This window comes from Etheostoma spectabile, chromosome 16 (genome assembly GCF_008692095.1).
Source record: "Etheostoma spectabile isolate EspeVRDwgs_2016 chromosome 16, UIUC_Espe_1.0, whole genome shotgun sequence".
Taxonomy (NCBI): Eukaryota; Metazoa; Chordata; class Actinopteri; order Perciformes; family Percidae; genus Etheostoma; species Etheostoma spectabile.
The window spans coordinates 7821449-7847482 of NC_045748.1; the positions used below are offsets into that span (position 1 = coordinate 7821449).

The 26034-nt window shown below is 40.4% G+C and overlaps 4 protein-coding genes across 7 annotated transcripts in view; 1 reads left to right on the forward strand and 3 right to left on the reverse strand.

Annotated features, from left to right (window-relative positions):
• The window catches only part of pnpla7a (patatin-like phospholipase domain containing 7a), a 29708-nt gene extending 24144 nt beyond the window's left edge, over positions 1 to 5564 (reverse strand). For 2 of the 3 annotated variants that reach the window (XM_032539011.1, XM_032539013.1), the window contains exons 1-8: positions 5438 to 5564; positions 4897 to 4948; positions 4720 to 4794; positions 4203 to 4290; positions 3945 to 4027; positions 3539 to 3639; positions 3276 to 3416; positions 1819 to 1978 (exon numbers count right to left, since the gene is read on the reverse strand). In XM_032539011.1, coding sequence (XP_032394902.1) covers positions 1819 to 1978; positions 3276 to 3416; positions 3539 to 3639; positions 3945 to 4027; positions 4203 to 4290; positions 4720 to 4794; positions 4897 to 4947 — 699 coding nt within the window. In that variant the 5' untranslated portion in view covers position 4948; positions 5438 to 5564. The remainder of the gene's footprint in view (positions 1 to 1818; positions 1979 to 3275; positions 3417 to 3538; positions 3640 to 3944; positions 4028 to 4202; positions 4291 to 4719; positions 4795 to 4896; positions 4949 to 5437) is intronic. The other variant, XM_032539012.1, reaches the window with a different exon arrangement.
• A 2285-nt stretch (positions 5565 to 7849) lies between these two features.
• clic3 (chloride intracellular channel 3) lies at positions 7850 to 11280 on the reverse strand. 2 transcript variants are annotated; one of them, XM_032539065.1, is made up of 7 exons: positions 11088 to 11280; positions 10867 to 10929; positions 10006 to 10115; positions 9239 to 9364; positions 9030 to 9136; positions 8702 to 8877; positions 7850 to 8547 (listed from the first exon to the last, which is right to left on the reverse strand). In XM_032539065.1, exons 2-7 carry the CDS (start codon positions 10900 to 10902, stop codon positions 8383 to 8385), a joined length of 720 nt encoding a protein of 239 aa, XP_032394956.1. In that variant the 5' UTR covers positions 10903 to 10929; positions 11088 to 11280; the 3' UTR covers positions 7850 to 8382. The 2 variants fall into 2 exon arrangements, with proteins under 2 accessions (XP_032394956.1, XP_032394957.1); XM_032539066.1 differs by having other exon boundaries at positions 10867 to 10906; positions 11088 to 11123.
• A 2842-nt stretch (positions 11281 to 14122) lies between these two features.
• LOC116703942 (fucosyltransferase 7 (alpha (1,3) fucosyltransferase)) lies at positions 14123 to 18975 on the forward strand. The gene is made up of 2 exons (XM_032539049.1): positions 14123 to 14367; positions 16315 to 18975. The coding sequence occupies exon 2, from the start codon at positions 16330 to 16332 to the stop codon at positions 17401 to 17403; it is 1074 nt and encodes a 357-aa protein (XP_032394940.1). The 5' UTR covers positions 14123 to 14367; positions 16315 to 16329; the 3' UTR covers positions 17404 to 18975.
• A 1068-nt stretch (positions 18976 to 20043) lies between these two features.
• On the reverse strand, positions 20044 to 23536 carry pou5f3 (POU domain, class 5, transcription factor 3). The gene is made up of 5 exons (XM_032539042.1): positions 22613 to 23536; positions 22338 to 22449; positions 21848 to 21978; positions 21361 to 21525; positions 20044 to 21258 (listed from the first exon to the last, which is right to left on the reverse strand). The coding sequence occupies exons 1-5, from the start codon at positions 23369 to 23371 to the stop codon at positions 20998 to 21000; spliced, it is 1428 nt and encodes a 475-aa protein (XP_032394933.1). The 5' UTR covers positions 23372 to 23536; the 3' UTR covers positions 20044 to 20997.
• Between the last annotated feature and the right edge of the window lie 2498 nt (positions 23537 to 26034).

A 26034-nucleotide genomic window follows, 5' to 3' on the forward strand; every position in this document is an offset into this window, starting at 1 on the left:
TCTTTATTCAAACTTTACTGTGAAGCCACATATGTATTGCATTGTTCAAACAAATCTGCAGGATTCCAGTGGGATTGAAGGAGGACTTTAAAAACTAGCCACAATGGCAAGAGCTTAAACTATGAAATTAGATGGCACTTCTAATTTGTGCATAGTGACAGAAGCCAGCAGCAGACATGGCATTTAAACGGACAGGTTAGGCTCTCCCTGTCAATACACGTGCTAGAAAGAGGTTTGCTAATGTAAAGACGACGCCGAAATATTCACTCAGACATTCTGGCTCCGCTTTGGATGCCATCAAGCGGGATCTCCGGTCCTAATCAGTCCTTCACTGACCAATCAGCATTCCTTAGCAGAATGCTAGCTTGTTATGGTCAACAACAATTTCAACCTGTCAGAAATCAAATGAACAAAAGTTCATCAACTTTCAACCTATAATCCATGTTGAACTTGCAAAAACTACAATCAAATAATATTTCTCAACAATCGTGCAAAAGAGACAAATTTTGCCATCTAGCGTCATAGATTCCTGTTCATTTTGCACTTGTCAGCGACCACCACCAGTAAAACTATGGTGGAACTGAAACCAAATTTGGAACAATGGGGCTAAACAGGGAGTGAACAGGCTTTCCGTAGACAAGCTTTGGCCATCATTTTCTTCTACTTCTTGATCCTTAAACAGAGGACTAAAAGTGTTGCATTACTGCGCTCTCCTGATCACATCTTATTATGAACTATGCAAAGGAGTACTGGAAGGTTGAGGAGGATATTGAAACAGTCACACTACACTGACTAAAGTGATTATGTGCCTTTGATTTACACAAATTTTACATGACTTAATGATCAAAGGCACCATCACTGATAGCCTGTCCCAGTTTTATCATCATGTAGAAAAAAAACACAGGATTCATGATATATTAAAGTTCCCATATTATGAAAAAAAAAAAAAAAAAAAAAAAAAAAAAAAAAAAAAAAAAAAAATCACCTTTTCTGGGATTTGGGGTGTTATTTGAGTCTCTGGTGCTTCACACACATACAAACTTGAAAAAAAGAAAAAAAATATCCATGCTGTTTTGAGTGAGAAACGGGTTTCTGAATGTCCTCTGCCTTCAGTCTTCGGATGAGCGGTTCAAAATCTGCACGGCTTTCTACGTAACTAGCCGAGACGAGGTGGATAACCATAGCATGCGACAGCGCTGGCCCGCTAGCTCATTCTCAATGGCAAAACACTGCTACAACACACACTAGTTCACCATAATCTACAAAAGAACAACTTCCATGTCCCTGTTCTGCAGGTATTCCACAAGTGCGCCTTGTTTAGAAGAAGTCTCCCAGCTAATCCTGCCTTTTACCGACCAAAGTTGGAGAAAGAGTTATCTAGCTGATGTGATTTTACCTAGCTACTGAGCATGTGCGACTCCCAACAAAGATAGTATAGAAGTGAGATGTTTCACTCTGTAGCTAAAACAGAGACCTAAACACACAGGGTGAAAACAGGATCTGCAGCAATGTGCGGTACAACTAAATTATGGTGTTTTTTTTAAATGAAACCATGTAAACCTATTCTGGTACAACCTTAAAATAAAGTTATGAGCCTGAAAATGAGCATAATTTGGGCGCTTTAAAACACATTTCACTCATGTTTATCACTCTGCCTAAAAAACCAAGAGCCTTGTAGATTGTTAACAATGGATCAAATGACTGTGTAATATTATATAAATATATTTTATAAAATGTGAAGGTGCACAAGAACCACTATACCGCAAAAAGATTTTCTGAAAAGAAAATTTTCTGAAAATCAACATCCTATCCACATACGTTCTCATGGATGCAGAGCTCCAGTCGACCGTCCTGGACCACATAGATGCTATCGTCATCGTCTCCGGGCCTGAACAGACATTCACCCTCCTGCAGCTCGATAAACACCATGTGACGACACAGCTCTAGGAACAGGGGCTTCTCAAAATGACCCAAGACCCTACAATAAGTTGCAGAACACAGACATTATGAATATATAACCCACCCCAAATCTGATGGTTGTGTTTAAAACGTTTAAGCAGGGATGATGCGATTGTGTGATCAATATTTGTCACCATAATAATAGGACATTTTGTACATTTATCCTAGCTAATTAGAACTGAAGCTAAAATATGCCTTCAAATATAGCCTAACACACTTATTAATCAGACACAAATAGTTCAGGTTATGCCACTTCATGTTAATTGAGTCATTTAAATTCTTCTAAAAACATTTTTCAGCAGTGGCCAACCCTTTGTGGTAATGCCCACTAGATGGCAGCTGCGCAACGCTGGTTTTTTTCTAAACCTGTTGCAGAGGGAGAAACGAAACATTTAGCTCTTAAGGAAAAGGAAATAATATCCTGAAAAGTGAATTATATTTTTTCTTAGTTTGATGGTGGTCTCTGAAAACCTTTATCTGTTGACATAGCTGTACTGTGGGTCTGTGTGGTAGACTGTGAGAGAGACAGCACAAGCGTGACAGAGGAGCTGTGTGTTTCCACTCTGCCAGCCGTAGCGGGAGAGAGCGTGGTGGACAGCTGACTGTAGGGTTGTATCGATGAACGATATCATCGTCCATCGTGATTGTTGACCGGCATCACTATGGAGAGCCACCATCGTGATCCCACTCTGTCTAGCACACACTAATCCTAGTGGATGGGAAACTGACAACTGCGTAGGTTTGAAACTAGCAAAGACACTTGCGTTGGGATTTCCGCTGTGCTGCCCCTTAAGTGGAAGCTGCTCCCCCCCCCCCCCCCCCCCCCCCCCTCCCTTATGTGCAACCGATTTGTAGTGATACAGTCTATCTCTCTATCCCTGTCAGTATAGTAGCTCGCTCTACCTGGACTAGTAACATATCAGCATGCGGTAAGGTCATGCTCTGCGCCTCGGCTTGGACACAACGGTCTTGACAGAAAAAAGGTGTTAACGTTAACGCTATCACATTTTCCTTTATCCTCTCACTAACTTTGTGGATACTACCCCCAATGATGATATCATCGTCCATCACAACGTTTTACTGTAAACATCGTCAGATGCCAAAGACAAATTAGTTAGTAAGTGTTGGTGCATTTGATATCTATCTTATCTTTATCCCTTGAACCAGGACATTACTAAAAGTATTGAAGTAGTGATCCCAGACCTTGAGATGTTATTCAAGTAATGTTGAAGGCTGATTAGAACCCGGTTGCAAACACATCCCAAAGAAACAATAGGAGTGGCTAAATCTGTAAGAAATGTTGTACATTTGTCTACCTGACATTCTTCAGCATATAGAGGACCTCGGAGGGCAGGTTTGAGCTCTGCACATCAAACTCTGTCAGGTCAGCCTCCAGCAGGGAAGGAGGAGGTTCCTTAGGCTGCAGGGTGGGAGGATCTTTGCGGATCCTCAGGATTCTGTTAAAACAAAACAAATATTTAACAAATTCCACTAAATAAAGCTTAAACAATTCGGAAAAATTGTTTCAAGGCTTTACGTGCACAGCCAGAATTTATAGGTAGGTATTATTGGAGCATACTTGCGAGCTATGCTTAGAACTTTGGTTCTTTTGCGTATGCGCTGCGGTTGCTTTGATACTGAGGTAGAGGTGGAAGGAGGAATGGAGGACAGCGTCTGTACCTTAAAAAAATAAAAATGAAAACATATTTACAACTAAACTTTCCTGTTGTTTCTCGCACACAAGAAATATATTTTGTTTTTATTATAGACACCATGCAGTGGTGCCACAAGGTAGAAACACTTACAGAACAGTTTACAGGTACAGTTTGAAGCAGGGAAAATGTAAAAATTTGAAATTTTTACTGCATAAGTTTTGCCTTAAAAACATAAAAAGCCTATTTACCTAATTTGTAGTACTGATATGAACCAACTGGACATATCTGTGTATGACTGTTGACTGTGACAGAAATGGAAAAAAGTAAAACCTTTCGCATCATCTTCCTTCCATAGAAGAGCACTTTATCTCGTTTTCTGAAGCGATACTGAGGTACACCAGGCTGCTGTTCACCTTGACACAGAATCCGAAAAACAAAATGCAGATAAAGCCATGTTAAGACCACATTCTACAGAAAAGAAAATATAAAACTTCCTGAATAGCCTTTTCCTATAAGGGGCAGACCAAAAAAAATTGTATTATAGCATAAGAATAAGTATGAAGTTCAGGAAGAGGTTGAACGACTTACGAGCAAGCTTGAATCTCCTGTAAAGGAAGAGTACTACAATCCCAATTAGTGAGATTGCGACTGCAGCGCCAATCAGCACACCTGTGAGCTAGAAAGACCAACAAGAGTATTGTAACAATAGTGTGACCACATTAAAATCTCACTGTATGGTAGTTTCCAACAGAATAGGACATTTTATCTGCTGGTTTAGTAACCAGTCCATTACTATTCATTGACCTCCTAAAGTTGTGTCCCAGTTTAATACCACATAATAATTTAAAGCAGGTTTTGAGCATGTAGTGCACTCACACTGGAAAAAGAGACTAAATAAAGTCAGATGCAACATTTAAAAGTCACGGTGTGTTAGTACAAAACAGTATAGTATTGATTCATTGTACTATATTAACTGTAAGTAATAGTATATCAGGAAAACAAACTGTTCAAAACAAACAGTATGTTGCATTTCCTTGGGACATAGAACTTTTTTAATACAGCTTGTCAAAAGCATAGGTTATCGCAATTAATTGTTATTTCATACCATGGTGGTCTGCATCCTCTCCTCCACAAACTGTTGCACTCGTGCTCTGATGTCATTTTTGCTGTTAACCAGCACCTTAAAAACATACCGTAGTTAGGTTAGCAGAGTTATTTCATTCCAATTATCAGTCACCACTGTTGTCATGCCAGCTTTTTATAAAGAAATAGTGGTGCTTACTGAACTCATCCATCTGCACAATTCTCCATCATCCTCTCCATGGCAGTCCATCCTGTGAAAACAATAATGGTTATAAAAGGATACGCTGGCAGATGTGTGCATGTGAGGAAGTTAACTAACGCTAGGTTTCATGGAAAGCTCACAAGTTGTACCTCGTACGATTCAATGTGACAAACACAAATTGATTGATTGTTCAGGAGGAACAATAGGGAGACTATGAAAAGAGGAACATGGATTGGTGAATTAGCAGCTGTTCCGCTAGCCACCCTAATCATCTGGCTTCGTGTCTTCATATAAATACTATACGACTAGCCACATGACATAACATTACGACAAGCTAACGTTCGTGTAATTAACCCGCAACAACAGGCGGCTGTTGTTGATTTCAACTGGTTGCAGGCTCAGCGTTAGCTTGACGTTAGCTAAAACAACGCTAGCCAGCAGCTGGCTGTCTAAGGTTACCCGTCGTGCCAATCAACCAACGTCCACTTCACATCTAAGCATTATGGAATTATTAGTGGATAGAAATCAGTAGGCTTACTTTTTGAAGACTGTTGATTTCCTGCGTCAAGCTAGTAACATTGCCAAACATACGATGGAGCATAGTTAGCAGGTAGCTAACAAAGTTTTCTGTATGCTGCCTGTCACTTGCTTAGCCCCGCCCATATTCATACGTCCACAAATTGGTGTTGCCTTGGTACCGTTCCAGGGACTTGTCCAATCAGGTATGTATAAAGTCTTCAGGCCGCCCACACGTCATCGTAGGCCCAGTTTGATATGCAGCTTAATTGTATACAGAATGTAGTGGGGGGTCCCTGCTCCGTCACTTTCTGAGATAAGGGGTCCTACTTGGTTTAAAAAATGTTCAAGACCCCTGCCATAGACTGCATATAGCTAGTCACTGGTTTTTACACAACACTAACAAAAGGAGTTGGCTTTTAATCAAATCAAATGGTGGAACGTGATTAAGTGCTTTTACTGAAACATTGTTCTCAAGTAGGCTACAATGCTGAGGTGCTTGTACTTCATTTGAGTATAAGTATTATCATTTTATGAGACTTTATACTTCTACTGTCCTGAGCAAATATTGTGGGCTACTTTTTACTTCACTACATTTTTTTGACAGCTGTCGTTTACCAGTTACTTAAAAAAATGAAAGGTCCCATGGCATGAAAATTTCACTTTACATTTTTTAACAGTACTGTGAGTTCTCCCAGCCTGCCTCTGGTCCCTCAGTGGCTAGAAATGGCGAGCCCTGGGTATCCTGCTCCGCCTTTGAGAAAATGAAAGCTCAGATGGGCCGATCTGAAATCCTGCCCCTTACGAGGTCATAAGCCCAGAGAATTTGGCCCGCCCATGAAAAACAGAGAGACATCATGGCTTTCAAACGACCCCTCGAAACAATTCCATCTTTGCTTTTTTGTGTTCCAACGTATTTGAATCTGGAGCGAGACTGGATGAGGGTCTTACCTTCTCTCCGTTGTCTCCTCTGTCGCTGAATTTAAAATAGTATCCTGCATTGATGTTGTTTGTGCACCTTTTTCACGTTGTATTTCATCCACGTGATGAATGGACTTGACTCATCCGACTACTACCTACCTAGTATTAAGCTGCACATTTTTAAACAGTCGGATATCTCACCACTTAGTTTTCCCAGGTGGCATAGCAACAAAGCAGGAGTTTCAGTTTTAGACCTTACAGAAATTCAGACGAACCAAAGATAGCGATCTAACCGCACACATAGGCCTATCATAGCCTTAACTTCCCCTTGTCTTGCCAGTAGTTTCAGATTCATGAGATTAATTTTAAAAAATTTAAAAAAACAAAAAACTTTTATTTTTCAAACTTAATGCCTCCCAAATCTTCCGACTTCTTCCCACTCCTGTTGATTTTAATGCTCCATCCGTCCCTCCCTATAACCTTATCAACAGTGAGATTGACTACCGTACCGAAAAACTGTCACCCTCTACTACAGACACAGAAATGGCACGTTCTGAGGAAAGCTCATTGTGGGACTGCTCTAGTGGCTGTAATTCCACACCAAGGCTGAATTTTGGGAAATAGTCTTCAGATAGAGTAATAATGAATCACTAAGGACTAAAAGCATCCAAAAAGCACCCAAAAAGCACCGTGTCATGGGACCTTTAAGATTTTCAAAATCTTGAGCATGTGAAATATAATGCATTGTTATACAGTATAATAAAATACCCAAAAGTAAAATAAGATAAGACACACCTTTATTGATCCTCAGTGGGAAATTCTGTCTATAAAGAAGTTTAAATTAACACCACCTTGACCAGTTACATGTAAATGCAGCTTACGCTTTATTTAATGTATCAGTGATGATAATCCAATGAACATATGACATGGACTATATGCAAGAATAAAACCGTTTATTGTATTACTTACTACGCTATTATCACATATAATGTCATTCATTAACTTCCAGGCAACATACTGTATAACTAAACATATTTGTCTTGACATTGACATGTACATTGTTTTCACTGTAATGCCACATCATTGCAAACTCACTCAAAAATCTTACAGCCCAAACTTTTTCACACAGTCTTTAATGTTCAAAATAGCTTTCTTTTTCTTCGCCCATTCTTCATTCAGTTACATTACATTACAAGTGAATCACTACTGAGATACACCTACCCACCCACACACACGCAAGCACGCAGGCACACATGCACACACACACACACACACACACACACACACACAGACACAGAGTGGACGGACCCGCCCGGGTAGCACAGGTGGTAGAGTGGGCGCGCACATTTACAGGTTTACTCCTTGATGCAGCGGGCCAGGGTTTGGCTCCGACCTGCGGCTCTTTGCTCCCCCCCCCCCCCCCCCTTTAATTTCTTCAGCTGTCTTGTTAATAAAGGCCTAATGAACGCCCAAAAAATAACCTTAAAAAAAGTGGATGGACTCTTGAAAAATGTTTAGGGGTGTAGCTTTACAGTCTGCCTTATCTACAGCCAAGGCCGTTTGTTCTTTATGTTTACGCTAGTAATTTTCTGAAAATGTATATATTCATATTGGATTTAAAGATTTCTCATTTCATGTCAAAATATCATTAATAAATTGCAATCAACATGATCTAAATGCTTAGACACAATACATGCATACACAATGAAACATAACATAAATGTCCTCTGGGATTTGCAGTGCTTTCTCAATCTTTACAGGGGCAGAATAAATCCAGAACAACCAGAGCATGCAACAATATGTACACAAATACAAATTGGTGAATAATTAAGCAACTTGGAAGTGGCAGTTGGAAAATATGTTAAAACCCAATTGATGAAAACAACACTTTATACAAAGCTACTATTGAACCTGCCACTGCAAACAATTTTCATTATCCAGACTCTTATTTTGACACAAATAAAACATAAATCAATTAACCTGGCATTTTGTCACCTTTTCTTCTATGTTTTCACTTACACTGCTCAAGCTCTCCGCCTTGATTTGCTATTTGTTCAGGTACTTTGCCACAGAGTGGTAGGCAATGAGGATCTCTGAGTCATTTGGGCAGGTGTAACGAAACTCATCTTGTTTGTAGGCATTATCCAGGTAACGTGTCAGACCTTTCAGCTCTTTAGGGATGGCAAAGTTGCGGTACTCTTTACACACCACCTGGGGGAATTAAGATTCTATTATTAGCCAAAAAAAGACATGATAGTATAATTTAAAGTCCAGGAACAGTTCACACTCTTAATACCTCTCAATAAACTAAGTAGATCTTTGTCTCAATGATGAAAATATTGTTTTTATGCCAAACTCGGCTCACCTTGACAATGTTGAGTTTGGGAAGCAAGTTGCAGTCTGCCAAGGTGAAGGTGTCACCGTCCAAGTAGAGGCGTGAAGACTCAGTGGCATTTGGGTTCTTGTCCAGCTCGTGAGGGAGAGGCGTCTCAAGGTACATGTTCAGCTTCACCAGAGTTGACAGAAACTTCTTCTCCAGCACTGAAAGACAGAAAGGTGTAACATGCTTTTGTTATCCTCCAGGTCTCCATCATGTGGCTTTATATTTATATACATATATATATATATATATATATATATATATATATATAAAATGTAAATTAATTTTTGAAATATCCAACTAATGTCTTTACTGTCATTTAATCCAGGATTGGGATTCTTTATATAGCCTGAGAATTTTCGGAAGATGTCTTCTCCGGCAACGTTGGACTCTTTATATCGACAGAACAATTTTGGATACCTGCCATTGATAGGAAAAAAATTGTGATGGGGGTTTGTCAATGTGATGATGAGTGAGATATAGGCAGAAAACCTATTCTACTATAGACTATAGTCTTCTCACTGTGGTGGGGCCAACTTTTCCTCCAGGAACTCCTCAATCTTGTTAGTGTCCGTTTTGACCTCATCATTGTAGATGAGAAAGGGAGGCTGAGAGCCGGGCGCCAGGGTCTTCAGCACATCGGGTGCCCTGCAACAGAACAGAAAACGACAAACAAGGTTTAGCTCCCCAAAGTTGGTCAAATAATAAAAATTACAAGTGAGTAAAAAAGGAACAATAGGATCAATTATATAGGCCTTACAGTTTGCTTTAACAGTTCTTCACATTCACTTTGGATACATTTCCTAACTTGTGTTCACGGTTTCAGGACAAGATGCTGTCTGTAGGACACGCTCACCTCCTCATTTCCTCCTAAACTCTAAATCTTACAAAAAACAATACTTGTATATGTGTTTGTCCATTGTACCCTTTTTACCCATGTGTGCTGCCATAGGTTCCAACCCTGTCTGAACTCTGGATGGATGAATGATATACTGAAGTAAGTAAGGAGCATTGTCTTGTGAGCTGTACAGTATGCATCACATCAACCTCTCATTGAAATACAGTGTGTGTGAACAGCAAGACAAACTATGATGAAATGCAATTGCCATAAATGTAACTTTAGAAAATATTGCACTGTTTAGTTTTGTTGTGAGTACATCAGGAGTTGCTGCGTGTTGTGATGTTCCATCCCATGTTACTGTAAGTTGTATGTGTCGGACCTCTGTCAGTGTCAAAGACAAGACCACTAACTTTACAAAAAAAACAAAAAAAGACAAGTGTGTTCTCACCTCTTCATGTCCACAGTGGTGAGGGTAAAGTTGACCCCTTTCATCCAAAGAATCATGAAGAGTCTCTGACAGAAAGGGCAGTTCCCCACACTCTCAGCATCAACACTGGCCTGACAGACAAACAGACATTAAGTTGTAAACATAACAGTGACAGTAGAAGTGGACCTTTTTATGGGGTAACAGCATTGTAATGTATCTAGCCAGATCATGAATACTTGCATTTATGTTTAGCCTGCTCTGCTCTGACAAACTAAATGCTGAGGAATTTCAAATAAAGATTTTAGGCTGCTTTAGATCCAGTTATTAAAAAACCTAGAATTTAGATGGTGTCTCTGCTATATCATACATTTTCCACTACAGCCTGATATAATTGAGTCCCTGGCGTGCATGGAGGCAAATGCATTTTTAAAAGGGCAGGACGCAGGTTAACAAACTGGACAGGCCTCTTTTCAGTTTCTACTCTTCACCACATGTATCCAATCTGATACTGCCCCTAAATAACAAGAGATAGCTATAATGTGATTAAGCATTCTTTATCAGCATGTTTGAAAGTCCCAGACAGTATGAGCTAAAAAAAGAAAAGAAAATCAAGTAATCTAACCTGACCTGGAAGTTTTCATTTTTTTTTTTTAAATCTGTTTTTGTCAACTTTTCTGAGATTTGTGGCTACAATGGAAGCAGTAGGCTAAGATTAAAATAGGAAACTAAGGATGTAGTTATATATTAGTTTAAATAGCTACAAGGTTACTGAATGTTTGCTATTAAAAACATACACTGGGTTTATACTGTTTCATCCACATTTGTAGTTTTTTAGCAGGATTTGTTTCAAACACAAGACATCACAATTATTGTCGGTCTTACCTTAACGAAGAGTTCAATCTTCGGGGCCTCAGCCATGTTTCTTTTGCTTTTTTGTCTTTTTCTCTGTGTCATAAGACATTCAATGCAAAAGCAAGTCAAACAGTTGTTGTTGTTTTTTTAAATCTATGACTGTGAAGTTTACTTTACTATTTTGCAATCTGATTCTTTCACTCAAACACACGTCACTGGTAGTAAGATATGTTACTGAAGACCATACTCACAGTCAGCACCGGGTGCAAGATTTATCTTCACTCCACCTATATGTTTTTTTTATTTCAGTGTTTTACCTCTCCCTCTCTTCGCTTCTGTGTGCCTGGTTCCGTTTGTCTCTCAATTGTCACGCTTTGAAAGACTACACCCCTCTGGCCTTTCCAGTCAAACCAGCAAATCTGGATCTCTCCCTTTAGCCTTCCAGCATATTCTCTAACCGAAACCTGCCTCTCTCAATCTGTAGCTGTCTCAGTCTGTCCACTTTGATCTTTACCCATGTCTGTCTGTTCCTGTTTTCTGTCTGTCACTTTGACTAAAATAAGTTACATTATTTGCGTGTCACAGAAATCACAAAATGGTTAAGTGTTTATTTAAAAGACATAAGAATAAATAAAGAATTTGCACTTCACAGTTGACTGTGAATAATGATTTAAGGCTTTGTACAGCTAGAATAATGTATATTTAAAATGTTGATTTACAATGATTAAACAACACACCTATGGTTATTTCCTTTAAGTGCTTAATTTGTAAAACATGTGTGAACATGACAAATATACGCAATTGTTTAACATCTTATTCTAAGGGCATTAATATGCTGTTACAAAAGCCTCCGCGCTTCTGATTTCCAGCTCTCAACAGGATTTTGGAACCTGGTTGTAGGGATTGCAAATCCTGGTTGCAAACATCATAGTGTGATGAGTTTCCAACTAATTATTACACGGTAAAATAGCTTCAGAGCAAAAGTATTAACATTCTTTTGGTCATTTTTTTCTCATGTCCAGGGTTTAACAAGAAAAGAGATTCACCTTCATCTCACTGCAAAAAAACAACAACACCTGCCTTCATATCTGCCTCTTTGTCTCTCTCTCTCTGAGTTGTCAATAATGTTTTTGTATGTCTCCTGCTTGTTTCCTGTCGTCCTCTCAGTTTGATGTGTTTGTTTTGCCAAGATTTCACAGCCTACTTTCAGTTGTTCATCAGCATTTATGACTGGCAGAAAATGCTCTCAGCTTGCAGGTATTCACCTAGGTTTGGCGAGAGGGGGTAGAAACAAAGCAAAGTTGTCGCAAGTTGCCATAAAGAGAAGCTAAGAGGAGCCAAGAGGGGTGAGATAAAGATCCCAGAAAGCAACAGATTGGTGGAGATGTGGCTTCAGCCAAACCAGAAAGTGTCATTTCAGGAAGCACAAGAGAGGTAATCATGAGGGTGTGATTGACACTCACATATGACTCTGTGCTGTGGAATCCACAAATTGGAGTCTTAAATTGTACAAGGTTAATTAAAGTAATTGAATGTGCAGTATCGTTATGAAGAGATCTCACTGAGAGGTGTTCTCATTTCTATCAACACAACCATCCCTGGTAACACTGACAGAAACAAAACCAAAGCTACTGTTTTTTTGTTGTTGCTGTTGTTGAATAAATGGGAAAGCACCCAAATGCAGATGAAGGCGACAGTTGAATAATTTTCTTTCAAACCTAGTGTCGTATAAAGGCTTACAGACAGGAAAGTTCAGATACAGGAGGGCAGGAAGGCAGGTCAAGGTAAAAGGGCAAAGTCAGTTTAAGTTCTGGAAAAGAAAAGAAAAACTTTTCACGATGTCCACGCTTAATGGTTCAGCCGGGACTTAATGGAATTAAGCTGGAGTATGAACTGAGAGGCTCATGAGGAAATTAAATGCAAATGTAGAAATGGGTGGAGCAATCAGGTGATGGGGAAAGTAGGGAAAGTCCATCATCTGGTGGATGGAAGGGAAATAGCAATGAACGGGGGATAGGGAATGTGGAATGGGCTGAGTTTGTGTGGGTCCTGCAGGAGTTTTAATGAAGTGTAGCACTTAGAAAGAATACAACATAACATTGAACTGCTGTGCCCAAGATGCTCAGTATTAACACAATACAGATAGACAATGTATAATAAAACTGTAATGACCAAATATAATGGAAGTCAAAATAGTAATTGTTAGTTTAAAAAATGTAAGCTAGTGGATGATTGTGCAGTAAATTATCATAAATGAAAGCAATGTGGCCGGGTTGGCTCTGTTGGTAGAGCAGGCGCACATATATAGCGGTTTAGTCCTTGACGCAGCAGCCGCGGGTTTGACCCCGACCTGTGGCTCATTGCTGTCATGTCATTCCCCTTCTCTCTCGTCTTTCATGGTGTGTCCTGTGGAATTAATAGCCAAAAGAATAGTCTTTTGAAAAAATAAGGAAAGCATAACTGTAAACATAAATTTAAGCTGCAATTTAGGTTTTGGATTGGACACGGTTTTGATTGCAACTGCAGTGTAAGCTGTCATGCAGATAATTTAGTCCTGTCTCTGTGCTGTTCAGATATTCATAAGATGTGAAGCTCAGCTGCAGAACAGCAGTAAACAAACAAGAAACCATCAATAATGTATTTTCTTTTGAGATCATCAATAAAAGGAATGATTGTTATCCATCCACATACTAAGTTCCCTTTGTGTAGAAACACACGAGGAGTCATTTCTGACCTGAACATAACCCTTTGAGAAATATTATGGTTTGCAACTTCCTGTTGATGATACTTCTACTTGTTCATATCTTAACACTAACAGGGCTGGTGCCAGTGGGTCCTGCTGTACTGATCAGCATCTGCCCAGCAGAGATATTGTCTGAATCATACTTTCCATAGTGTTGTCAGTTTTTTTTTATGTCAGCACAATAGTTTTTTGCTGCTCAGTCTGCGTGGAAATTTTTTTTGTGATTGGAGATCATCATGGAGATCATGTTTTAGTGCACTAAAGTCCATTTATAACAGGAACACATCAAATGATTAACCACACATGCAAACAGTCATTGCAAAAAGAAACATAAGGCCATTTTCCCATTCAGTGTCTTTACCACAATGTGCTTATTAACCTGCACATCAATACTTTTCTGGTCATTCATTTGCATCAAATTTTTACAACCCACCATACATCTAGCACCAACTTCCCAAAAAAAAAATCCAGATTTTTGTGATTTGTTGTGCAAAAAACTACATTTTGGTCATCTTTTTTCTCTTCACAATATAACTACCCTGTTGACTCAATGGCGTGTGTTTACCCTTGTGTAACCCCCATCTTCGTTCCGTTCAACACTTCCTCTTTCACCATCACTGCACACATGCACCAATCACCTTCCTTTAATACGTAGCACGATGCTGATCTTAAACCACATTCAACAATTATAGAGCAACAAGCTCATCATCATATTCCTACCTGTTGCGACCAAAAATGGTATCAGTGGTGACTGAGGACAAAGAGCAGACCACTCATCTCGTCATCAGGTTAGTTTGAGGAAGCTTGGTGTTTTCTGACTACTGAAATGTCTTGTTTTTCACATGTATTTTATATTGCCAGTATGGCAAAACATACAGAATCATTATTGTCTGCCAAAGCTTCTAGTTTAGTCTTTTGTCTGTGAATAAATACATTCAAGGGTTGAAAGTAAATGGATGTGCCCTTTGTGCATTCTAACAATCCAAAGAAGCCACTGAGGAGAACAGTCACAGCCACAGCCAACATAAATCTTTGACCACATCCTGTTCACAGCTTGTCTTGAAGTTTCCACTATAGAGGCTCACTTATAAATGAATGATTGTAATAAAATAAAATCATCATTGCCTCTGCTGACAAGTATTCTTATGCAAAGACTGTGTGTATATAGTTGTCTCTGTACACTGTGTTACAGAAACTACACTTTCTCATTATATGATAAATCACTAAACTGTTCTTAGGAAGTAGGTAAAGATTTAAGTCTCAAGAGAAAGGGAATGAAATGAACTTTAACTGAGCACTTTGTTTTATGGTATCAGATGATAGGTGCAAAAGATTAAAATTCTATTCTAGTTCTTGATGTGGTTTGAGCGGTTTGCCCAGTGTGGTTCTGTGTAGTGTAGGCTGCAGGCTGGTCTTAATGCTTATCTCGCATTCAAAGTGTGACGCATGACTGCAGCAGGTTATATTTACTGCTCGAGAGCACACAAATCACTCATTAATTCAAACATAGCTTGCAATCTGATGGAAGATTTGTTTAGCTTTGTTGCTTGTTGTCCTGTTATAATGTGCAGCGTAATGCAAACCTGAATTAGTGGGCAAAAGCAATATTAGCCTATAAGCATGCAGTATGCAGTAACGGCAGCAATTTCATTTTTAAGGTAGAGTTTAAAGAAAAACACCTTGCTAGTTTTGATGATTCTAGACAGAAAAGTCAATATCTGCAAACACTGTGGTCTTAGAACCTTTAGACAGTAATCAATTTTAGGTCCATTTGGTCCATATAGAAAAATGGAAGCTTACACACAAGTTTCTGCTGAGTCCGGGTTGAGCTGTTCATGTATGTAAGTGAAAGGTCACGCTCTCACCAACTGCCAACTGTCTGTAGGCTTCCAGTTGTAACCTTGAGTAGATTTTGATTGTAAACTTGATATAGCACAAACATTTTTATGATGAAATGTTGTCCCTAAATATGTTGGGCTACTTTTCATGTATACATTAAGCCAAACTGTTTGTCCAGGGGTGAATCTAATTCTCCATTGTTTTCATAACCAAAAGGTTAAACATATAGTGAATACTATTTGTAATTATAGCAGATATGGATATCATTTCATTGAGAGCTTAAAGATGTCAATATGATAAAAACAACACAAATAGATTAGGTTTGCATGGATTTTGGACAGAAATTTACCTTTATTTTTTTTTGAAAAGACGTGCTAAATTCTGAATTGCTTGTTGGTTTCCATTCAAACTTGTGTAAAATGAAAATCATTTAGCAAATTTGGCAGACACTTTATGCGTCCGGTTGACAGTAAAGTGATGGCAAGGAAATGAGGGCAGAGAGATGGGAAATGACACGCACCAAAAATAAACTCGAAGTGGCAACGTTTGCGGTTCATCATCAGGGCCTTAACGCCTATGCCATCTGGGGCCACAGACTGATTTTAAAGATCTGTGCTGCATAACGTTACAGCAATGATTATGATATCAGGTGGAAATTAATGGAAACTAATGGATGCATGGAACACTAAGAAAAATACATCCACATTTCTGAAAAATGGCAGCGTGGTTTGCTTAGAGATTTTGATATCAACTATTTGTGATTTAGAAGAAAAAGGCTTAAACCTGCAAAGATCCCCAATATGACCATTTGACATATGTAAACATAAGACAAATGGTAAAGTCACAAAACCTCATAGCTCCTTTATAATCCTACTTTTTAATTCCTTTTGTGACAGGGGTGTGAAAACACTATGAAGATTGTACTCAGCTCAATGAAGAAGAGCCTCCTCCTCGCTTTTCTCTGTGTTTTACCGCTGTGGTTTCTTAATGGATGGCCGGAAGGATTCCAGAACCTGACCGCCATAAATCCCTCAACGTCCCAGAACTGTAGAAGCCGTAGAAACATCACCATCTTGTTGTGGTACTGGCCCTTCGGCAGATCATTCAACCTCAGTGGTGACGTGTGCTGGGATTTCTACCGCATCCCTCACTGTAGACTGGTGGACCAGCGCTCCTTGTTCCCCTCAGCTGACGTGGTGGTGTTCCACAACACAGAGCTAGCACTGGGCCGCCAAAAGCTGCCCCTTGACCTTCCACGGCCGCAGGGCCAGAGATGGGCCTGGATGTCTTTGGAAGCCTCTAATTACAAGAGAAAGTTGCGGCAGTATGCAAATATCTTCAACATGACCATAACCTACCGGAGGGATGCTGATATCACTGTACCCTATGGTGAGCTTGTACCAAAGGAGGCTGAAGGACATCTGGTGGAAGAGGTCCCTCTGAATAAGAGCTTCCTGGTTTGTTGGGTGGTCAGCAACTACATGAGACACCACAAAAGAAGCAAATTGTACAAAGAGCTCAAGGCCACCGTTCCGGTGAAGGTTTACGGTCGTTGGACAAACACACCCCTTCACTCCAGCGCTCTCTTACCTACAATTTCTCGCTGCTACTTCTATTTGGCTTTTGAGAACTCAGTCGCCAAAGATTACATCACTGAGAAGCTGTGGAGGAATGCTTACCAAGGCGGGGCTGTTCCTGTTGTCCTCGGAGCATCATTAGGCGACTACAAAGCTGTGGCTCCACCTCATTCATTCATCCATGTTGATGAGTTTGCATCGGTCAAAGATCTAGGAAAGTATCTACAACAGCTTGCAGAAGACAAAAAACGCTACAGTGAATATTTTTCGTGGAAACATGAGTGGAGAGTAAAGCTGTACACAGACTGGAGGGAGAGACTGTGTAAGATCTGCTCACAGTACAACTGTTTACCTCAGGAGAAAGTTTACTCCAACTTAGAGGCCTGGGTTAATGCTAATAACACATGAGCTTGCATAGTTGTGATTAATGTGTCACTCACCACATTTTTGACCAATTAGCATCATTGAGATTTAGGAGACCCTGGCAAAGGACACTGTGGAAATGTACAGTATATGCACTAACTAACACGCTTTAAAGGTCCCATGGCATGGGTATCCTGCTCTGCGTTTGAGAAAATTAAAGCTCAGATGGGCCGATCTGGAATCTTATGGAACCTTATGACCTCATAAGGGGCAAGGTTACCTCCCTTTTTTCTGCTCTGCTCGCACAGAGTATTTGGCCCACCCATGAGAGAGAGACATCATGGCTTTTAAACGAGCAAAATGGAAGTTGGTCAAGGCCACACCCCCAGCCTCCACAAATGGCACATACTAAGGAAAGCTCATTGCGGGACTGGCTCTAGTGGCTGTAATTCTGCACAAAGGCTGAATTCTGTGAAAAAGACTATAGATACAGTTTTAGGGGACCACTAAGGTCTATATAAAAGCATCCAAAGAGCACCATGTCATGGGACCTTTAACTAACGTTAATTCATATTAAGAATAACAAAGTGAATTATAGCTCTACCACTGATATCTGTGGCAGCACCCAACAAACACCTGACCTCTCTAGCATTAAAAGAACAGTTTGACATTTTTGAGAAATGCAATTTGATTTTTTTTGCCGTGCGTAAGCTAGATGAGAGGATTGATAATGTTCCCAGTCTCATGTTTGCACAATAAATACAAAGCTACAGCCATTAGCCGGCTAATTTATCTTAACGCACAGACTAACATGTGGAAACAGCTATCCTGGCGGTCCAAAATTATGAAACATAACGTGTTAAATTGTGGTAACAATGAGAGCCACAAGCTTTATGCTATGTGAACCGGATGTAGCTTCACATTTCTCCTACAGATTTGAGAACAGTATCAATCTTTTTAACTAGCTTTCCGCTTGAAAGCAAAGAAGTGTATTTCCAATAAAGTTAACAATTTCTTCTAAATTTAACTTAACAGTGTATAGTCCAGTCCACTTTGAGGGCACTGACATATGTATACATACATACAACGTATACTGTGCAATAAGTCGCAGCCAACATGTACTGTACCCAACACGCACAAATGTTACTGTAAACTGCACGGAAAGTCTGATGTAATTTTATTAATGTAGGCTACATCCATTAGACTTTCGAGTGGTCTTCGGTTGACACACAGTAGCCAAGGCCTTTATTACAGAAAACTTTTATATTTAGTCTAGTTAATTTACTGAAATTGAGGGTTACAAAAACATGAAAAATGTTAATAAAAAAATAAAAGGCCTATTTTAAATATCCTCTCTTCTACCAAAAGGAGAAATCTTCAAAACCCCAAACTCCACACTGCTGCAAATACAGTTCAGGCAGTGTGTAATTATTTGATCTCAAAAAGCCATGTTCGTAATTTCACATTTGCATGGTTTCTTCATATTTGTGATGTGAAGCTGCTTAAGGCTGTCCTTTCATAAAGTTTGGGCTGGTTCTGTTTCATGTTCATCTTCCATTGCTAATAAAAATCAAGGGTTAAGACAAATCGTCACAGAGTCTCATTGCAGGAAACTCCATAAACTGCTGGTTATCAAATCAAAAAGTCGATTACCTTAAACCGATGGGTTTTCAGCCATTTTGAGCAATGATTGTTGAGGTGCCTCATTAAGACCAATTAAAATCCACTATTTAATTCCTCAGACTGCTTCCATATGGTTGTAAATGTAGTGTTTCACTATTGGAGTTAGGCTTGTTTCAATCTGGAACTGGACAACAAAAGTGCGGGACAGAAGCAAATATTTCTGAAGAAAAAAATAAAATAAAAACTTCAGCAATTTGCATCGCTCAGCATAAATTTTACTTGATTCCTAGATTCAGATACATTTAATGTTCAGGGGTTTTGGATGGAAAACTTCAGTGTAGCTAAAATCTCAATAAATTATTTAATCAAAACAAAAATGTTGGGAAATTGTGTCACATTAAAAACTATTGGTTAGTCTTTGCACATTTACACAGAAAATATTTCTAAAGTTATTCATGTGATGTAATACATTGTTACCATGCCAACATATTACCATTAATAGTGAAATAACTGGTTTGGATTTTGGCAATGTTTTATCGACAACCCTTAAAGCTGTAGTGCAGTTTGGAATGCATGAGGAATTGTAACAGTGCTGTTGCATGTTCACATGATACAAACCTTCCGTGATTAAGCACAGGTCCCACCCTCCTCAACGCAATTGCAAGTAGCCAATGAGTATACAGATTTTAAAAAAATAAACTGAAAAATTACTCTTTAGAAGAGGAAGTTAACTTCTGAACATAGCCATATTGAGAAATACGGTTGTGTGGAGGTGATAGTCTTAATTAGCTTTGTAGCAACTCATTTGGTAAACGGACATTATCAAAAAGTTACAAAGCCCTAAAGCTTTAAGTTTGGGTCGTGTTAATTCTAAGTCATGTGAGGTATAGTCAAGGACTGACTAAATAGTATTTAATGTCTACAAACTACATTGGAGTAAAATATAACTTTAAAAAAAAAAAACAGACATTAGAAATACTCTGAGCACCCAAACTTGACTTGTAGTATCTACTGTTAAACATTTCAAAAAAACAAAAATGTATTGAAATACATATTTGACAGCATTGATTCAAAGACTTCTTACTGCCATTCACCTTAGACATTGAGAAAATACTGACAGTGTGCAATTGGCAGATTAGCAGCTTTGTTAAGTCATTAATCACAATTGTTAAGTCATTAATCACATCCCCTCAAAGTATTACTTTTGAATCTCACCACCCCCCCCTCCCCCATTGACGCTATAAAATAGGTAAAAGACGTCGACGATAAAAACAACCAAAGGGCCAAAACCTGGGTTTGGTATACAAACGGGACAAAAATAAAAACAATATTCAACAATACAAAAGCAACTTTGTGCAAAAGCAATTGAAAAATTAGAATTTGCATTTTCCACTTCAATGACGGACAGTTCAGGCAAACATTGCAGCTGCTATATTCAGACGTGACACCAAGTATTGCACAGACATTGACTAAACTGTCAAGCCCTGAGTTTTAAGCCCTCACATTGATATTCCATTAACAACCCAGATCTTTTCTCATCTGCACCACAGAAAACCTGCCCAGGACTTTGCATATGTGGAGGAATACCCTGGCTCTATAACCTTGCATCAACTGGACCTCTTTAGCACCAAATCTCAGTTTTTCATTGATCTATACCTGCAATGATTAAAGCCTATGGAATAACTTACTATGAAATATCTCCGAACACAAAAGAGAAAAGGCACATTCAATTTAAAATGTATCATAAATTTGAAGTCAGCAGTTGCAGGTCATGGTAAGACAATGGTTCCCATGGTAGTTATTCAAGTATTGCCATCACAACAGGAACAAGAAACTACTTTGATCCATCTCACCGCTGTGGTCAGAAGATGAGCCTCCACACTTGGAATGTTTCTATCCCACAATTTGGCAACATGATCGGTCCATTTGATTACAGCATTTAGAGGCTCATCTTCAGCTTGGATAGAGAGGCTTGGGAAGGCAATCTGTGGTTCTGGCTTGACTACCTGAGCATGTTTATCCAGTCAGGTGACTAACCAGTCCGGGGTGCAAAGCTTGTTTCATGACATCGGCCCGATGAAGAGGGGACATGTAGAGTGTGGGAGGCGGGCCACCGTGGTAGCTTGAAGCAGGGTAACCCTGGCTGGGAATGGGGGAGGGGGCCATGTTCAGTGGGGAAGGACTCTGCTCGTAGTACTGGCCTTCGCACTCATCCTCTAGTGGCAAGGCCAGGCGCTTTCCTTTCTGTCTTCGGTTGCAGAACCAAACACGTACAACCTGCCAGGAACAGCACATGTCTTTTAAAAATTGGGACCAAATAGACAACCACCCCACCCTCCAAAAAAGGCAAATGGCATCACTTTTATAGCTTTTACTTACATCTCTCTCCAGGCCCAGGTCATCTGAGATGTGTGTGATCTCCTGGGTGTTGGGCTTGGGACACTTGATAAAGTAAGACTCTAGAGCAGAGCGCACCGCTCCCTCCAGACTGGTCCTCCTCTTCCTTTTTCTGGTGTCAACAAATACTCGCTCAATCTTGTACATCTGAGGAATCAGAAACATGTTACTAAGGGTTCAGGCGGTGTTGAATACAGCATTCTCTATGATGATTTGTATTTACAAAAAAAAAATAGACCACATATGGGGATGGTTTGTGTGGGGGGGTGTTAAGGTTCAAACAAGGTTTCTTATCAAACTGAACAATTATGGCCACTAGGTGGCAGATCACACATCACAGGAGTACAGGCCCTTGATTAAGGTTTGCTCAGCAGGAAGTCAGGCTTGAAAAGACCAATGATCCCAAGAGGCTTGGTGATCATCTGTTGTCCTTTTAAATAATCGGCAGATGTCAGAGAAGCAGACTTACATCCTGGGGATTGTCCGAGGTCTCTGCCTCATTCAGCCATCTTTGAAGAAGGGGCTTCAGCTTGCACATGTTCTTGAAACTCAGCTGAAGAGCCTCAAAGCGACAAATGGTCGTCTGGCTGAACATCTTACCTACACACACAAATTTCACAGAGTACAATAAATTGTAAGCATCATTAACCTAAAAGCCAAGACTATGAGGTGTCAGGAATTTGTTTTCTTCTATACTGTTGACAGTTTGAGTGAATACACTTGACCAGATGTCCCCTTTATCAGTTATGTAGGTCAAGGCCTATAAAGTCCTGATCTACAAACTAGACAAAAGTAAAAAAAATTCTCAAAATGTGTTCCAACTGGACTAGCCCACCATACAGTGTTTACAGACTCTCAGATGAAGGGGGTCTTCATTGCATTGGACTTTTATTTGTTACTTGGACTAGAACTGCAACTCTAAACTAGAAACAAAGCACAAATCAACAAACCAATCTTACCATAAAGGTTACCCAGGGCAAGGCCAACATCAGCTTGAGTGAAACCCAAGGTAATTCGTTTGTGTTTCAGCTCCTTAGCGAACTGCTCCAGTTCTTCCGTGGAAAGATTCTCCTGAGCAAGAAAATTTAGAATATAAAACATTTGAGATGGAAACCCGGGACACATTAGGTGGCATTGTAGTCATTTCTAAGTTGCATTGGGTCTCAAAAAAAAAAAAAAGAGTACAGTGCTTATTTGGTTAAAATTGGAGTCCTAATTCAATGACTGTTCTAACCTCCTCAGAGTCGCTGCACCCGCCGCTGGAGGACCCACTGCTACGCGTGGACGAGGCCGGGTTTTGCGTCTGGGGCCCGGTGGTAGCCTGGGTCGTGTTCACGCTGAAAAACGTGTTCCCTGGAAGCCCGTTGCTTGGAGGTGAAGGGGACATCGATGGCGAAGATGCAGAGGACGTCAAAGGATTTTGATTATTGCTGCCCGGGGGTGTAATGTGGGTGATCCCGGGCCAGAAGGAAGGGTTCCAGGCCGGAGAGTAGAAGACTCCATGGGACATGGCGGTGGAGGCTGGCGGTGTTGCGTATTGCTGAATCTTTATCTCCGTTGAGTAGTCCTCACCGGTGTCCTTCTCAGTCTTTATTTCGGGCAGTTTCATTTGCTCCCGGGTCTCGGCTATAGGGGGACTCAGGTTTGTAGGCTGGGTAGCTGCTGTAGCGCCGGGTACCTGGCTGGTGTACTCGGGCGCAGAGAAGGGATACCAGTACTTGGGTTGTCCAAACTCTCCAGTCTGTAGCTCGGATCCTCTGTAGTCACTGGTGACGGGTGGGAAAGGGAAAAAGCTCTGCGCGGATGCTGGGGTGATGCCACTATAAGCATTTTTGTTGTAGAGGAGGCTCGGGTCTGGCAGGACGCCGTGAGGAAACTGGAATGACGCAGCGCTACCCAAAGTCTCATGACTCAAAACCTGGTTGCAAGGGTTGGTCCGGCTGAAGTCATATGGTCGGATTTGGCACTCCGGACTCTGCGATCTTTCAGACATCTTCCAAACGGTGTGAACCTGGACACAAGCGCGCGTCTAAAATTGAAAGTCTACAACGACTGATTCAGAACTTGCTCATCCGTTTCACGTTTACGCACACACCAAGGAGAGATGGGAAAGGAAGAAGCTCTTAAAATAATCAAGCACCTGTCCAAGAAAAGTCCGTTAAGGGGAAAATTGGGCAAAAAGTAGGCCTGCCCAGTTGTTTTGGTGCAATATAATCACCAATACGCTTACGGCCTAGTCCATGGAGTTCTGTCTTTAACACCACCGCCACTCACCTCACCATCAAGCTCAAATGCTCCTGTCCTGCGCTGGCTCCACAGGTTTTCCTAATCACAGCTGCGGGTGTTGGAGATCGCCCTGTCTCTTCGCCCATTGGCTGTCCCAGACAATTGCGCACAGCTGATGGTGAATTTGTGAATGACCTTGATTCTTCCCAAAGTAGTGGGCGTGTTTTCACATAAACTTTGAGCCATTTTCTGCAGACCTGCAATGTTTTTTTTATTTATTTTTTTGCTTTTTAAGCGAGTTTAAAACTCATCACGTGCAACGTAACGGACCCTTACACAGGAACATATTAATAATTCAACAGTTTTAAGTCACCTTAAAAAGCATATTTACATTGCTAAATAGACACGGGTCACTGCTCCTGTAAATACATGTAACACTATAACTTGCTCACCTCATTCATGAATTATAATGCTCGGTTTGTTTAAGTTATTCCCCTTTAAAGAGATGGCTTTGATATTAAAATTCCTGTCATTCAGACCTGAATTCATCTTAATCACTAACATTTAAACTAGGCCTAAATTAACTAAATTGGCATTGTAACCCTGAATAACTGTTATAAAACAAATTAATTAAATAAATAATCGGGCCACATTGAATTTAAAACGAAAGATAAGGTCCAAGCTAATTTATGCATTTTAAAATGTTTTGACAGTTTAAGCAACTCATTGACAGAAAAAAATGTATGGCAGACACTTGAAATGGCCTGTAAGTGTTGTGTTTAGAAAGCACAAAATGAAGGGTGACATTTTTTATTTTTGTTGGGAAACCTTGTTTGTGGTAAAGTGGGGATAATTAGGACATGATGGACCACACGAGTCGTTATTTATCTATATTTTTACCAGCTGGATATTTGGTTTGCCTTCATTGGGTCTGTTAAATGGTCTATTGGAGACTTTTGCTCTTACTATAAACCAGTGGTATTTTACAGCAGATGTTTGCACCTTTTTTTTTCCTTCTTTTTTTTTTTTTAAGTAAAACGAGATTTCTTTCTCAATATTCTGCTTTGTCAAGATGAATATTTGCCAATTAGCCTGCAATATCTGCAGTTGCAACTAAACTTCAGTCATAATGTTATAAAACACTGGACACTGAGACAATTTGAGCTAGCCCTACTTTTGATTCGGAATGTCTTGCCAAACTAAAAATGGAAGAAAAGTGAGAACTGGCTCGTAAAACCAACACCACCATTCAGCTGAACTTCTCCTATTCACCCTTGATCGATGGTCGTTCAAAAGCCTGGATGGCTGCCGCACTGTACAGATGCGCTCCCCCAGCGCGATCCGTTGGCCGCAGATTGCGGCAGGAAGACACACTGCGGGAAGGGAGAGGGGTGCCATTGTACGACCTGGCCCCGGGGCACCCCGTTGATTTCAGATCCCGAGTTGCGATGGTCGACCATTAGCTTCTTTTCAGAATAGAACAATAAGTCTCAACCCTTTGATTCAGCCCCACACCCACCACCACCTCCTCATCCCCCCCTCCCCCTCCCATCCTCTGAAACAAACACCAGGCTGAAGTTTCACCCTGGTGAACCCTGAGGGCCAATACCTTGGCATCCAGTCTGATGTGGCCCAAGGGTCCAAAACTGGTCTGAGTGAGGACCAAGGTGCTGTCTGCAGGTGCAATAATCAAGCTGTGTTGGAACATCTCTTGTTCATGCATCCAGTTTGAGAGGAATGAGCATCATGTTCATCCGGTTTATAGCCCATAGCACAAAGTTTATTCTTTTTTTGCCTTGTGGCCCCTTAAAATGAACGAATACCTGACTGGTGAACAATTTGATTAAACAGTGATGCCACTTTTGCAGTCTGTGCTATTTAATTATTAACAAGAGGAGATGTAGAAGCATTCTTTCACAAAAAAAAATGGGAAAATGGACCAAACGCCAGACAATATAATAATAAACAAGCCTAGCAGAAATATATCATTTGGTTACACTTTAAACCCATCTGATGGCCTCTCTGTTCACATCAGGTTGCAAACAGCAGTAATTAAATATACGCAGAATTCCTTCTTCTGTAACCCGAAGGTCAGCCCCCTCTCTGCCCTCCCAGATACAACGTTATGTAGGACCAGGGAACCTTAGGGAGACAACAAGAGCCGGGGTCAATAGCTTAAAAGACATCAAACCCCAACTATGCAAGCATTGTCCTGAGCCCATGGACTTGGGGGAATAATTGTCATGCAAAAGACAGGCAGCAAGAGAGATAGTAGACTTCAGGCAAGGCTTCAGAGAGAAAGGGACAGCAGAGCACAGAGCTCTCAGGGTGTCCAAAGGGGGGAGGGGAGGGGGGCTTTTCAGTATTGAAAAGCTCAGTACAGTGAGGAGATGTGTGAGGGGAGTATCTGGAGATTTAGTTGAAACCCCC

Coding starts and splice junctions, on each gene's coding strand:
- clic3 (XM_032539065.1), bottom strand. CDS start 10,902: ATGGCTGAGGCCCCGAAGATTGAACTCTTCGTTAAG. Junction 8,878..9,029: donor CAATCCTGGATTAAATGACA/GTAAAGACATTA, acceptor TCTGTCTTTCAG/TGCTGGAGAAGAAGTTTCTG. Junction 8,548..8,701: donor CCAAACTCAACATTGTCAAG/GTGAGCCGAGTT, acceptor TAATTCCCCCAG/GTGGTGTGTAAAGAGTACCG.
- LOC116703942 (XM_032539049.1), top strand. CDS start 16,330: ATGAAGATTGTACTCAGCTCAATGAAGAAGAGCCTCCTCCTCGCTTTT.
- pou5f3 (XM_032539042.1), bottom strand. CDS start 23,371: ATGTCTGAAAGATCGCAGAGTCCGGAGTGCCAAATCCGACCATATGAC. Junction 21,979..22,337: donor TGCCCTGGGTAACCTTTATG/GTAAGATTGGTT, acceptor TTGTGTGTGTAG/GTAAGATGTTCAGCCAGACG. Junction 21,526..21,847: donor CCTCGGACAATCCCCAGGAT/GTAAGTCTGCTT, acceptor CTGATTCCTCAG/ATGTACAAGATTGAGCGAGT.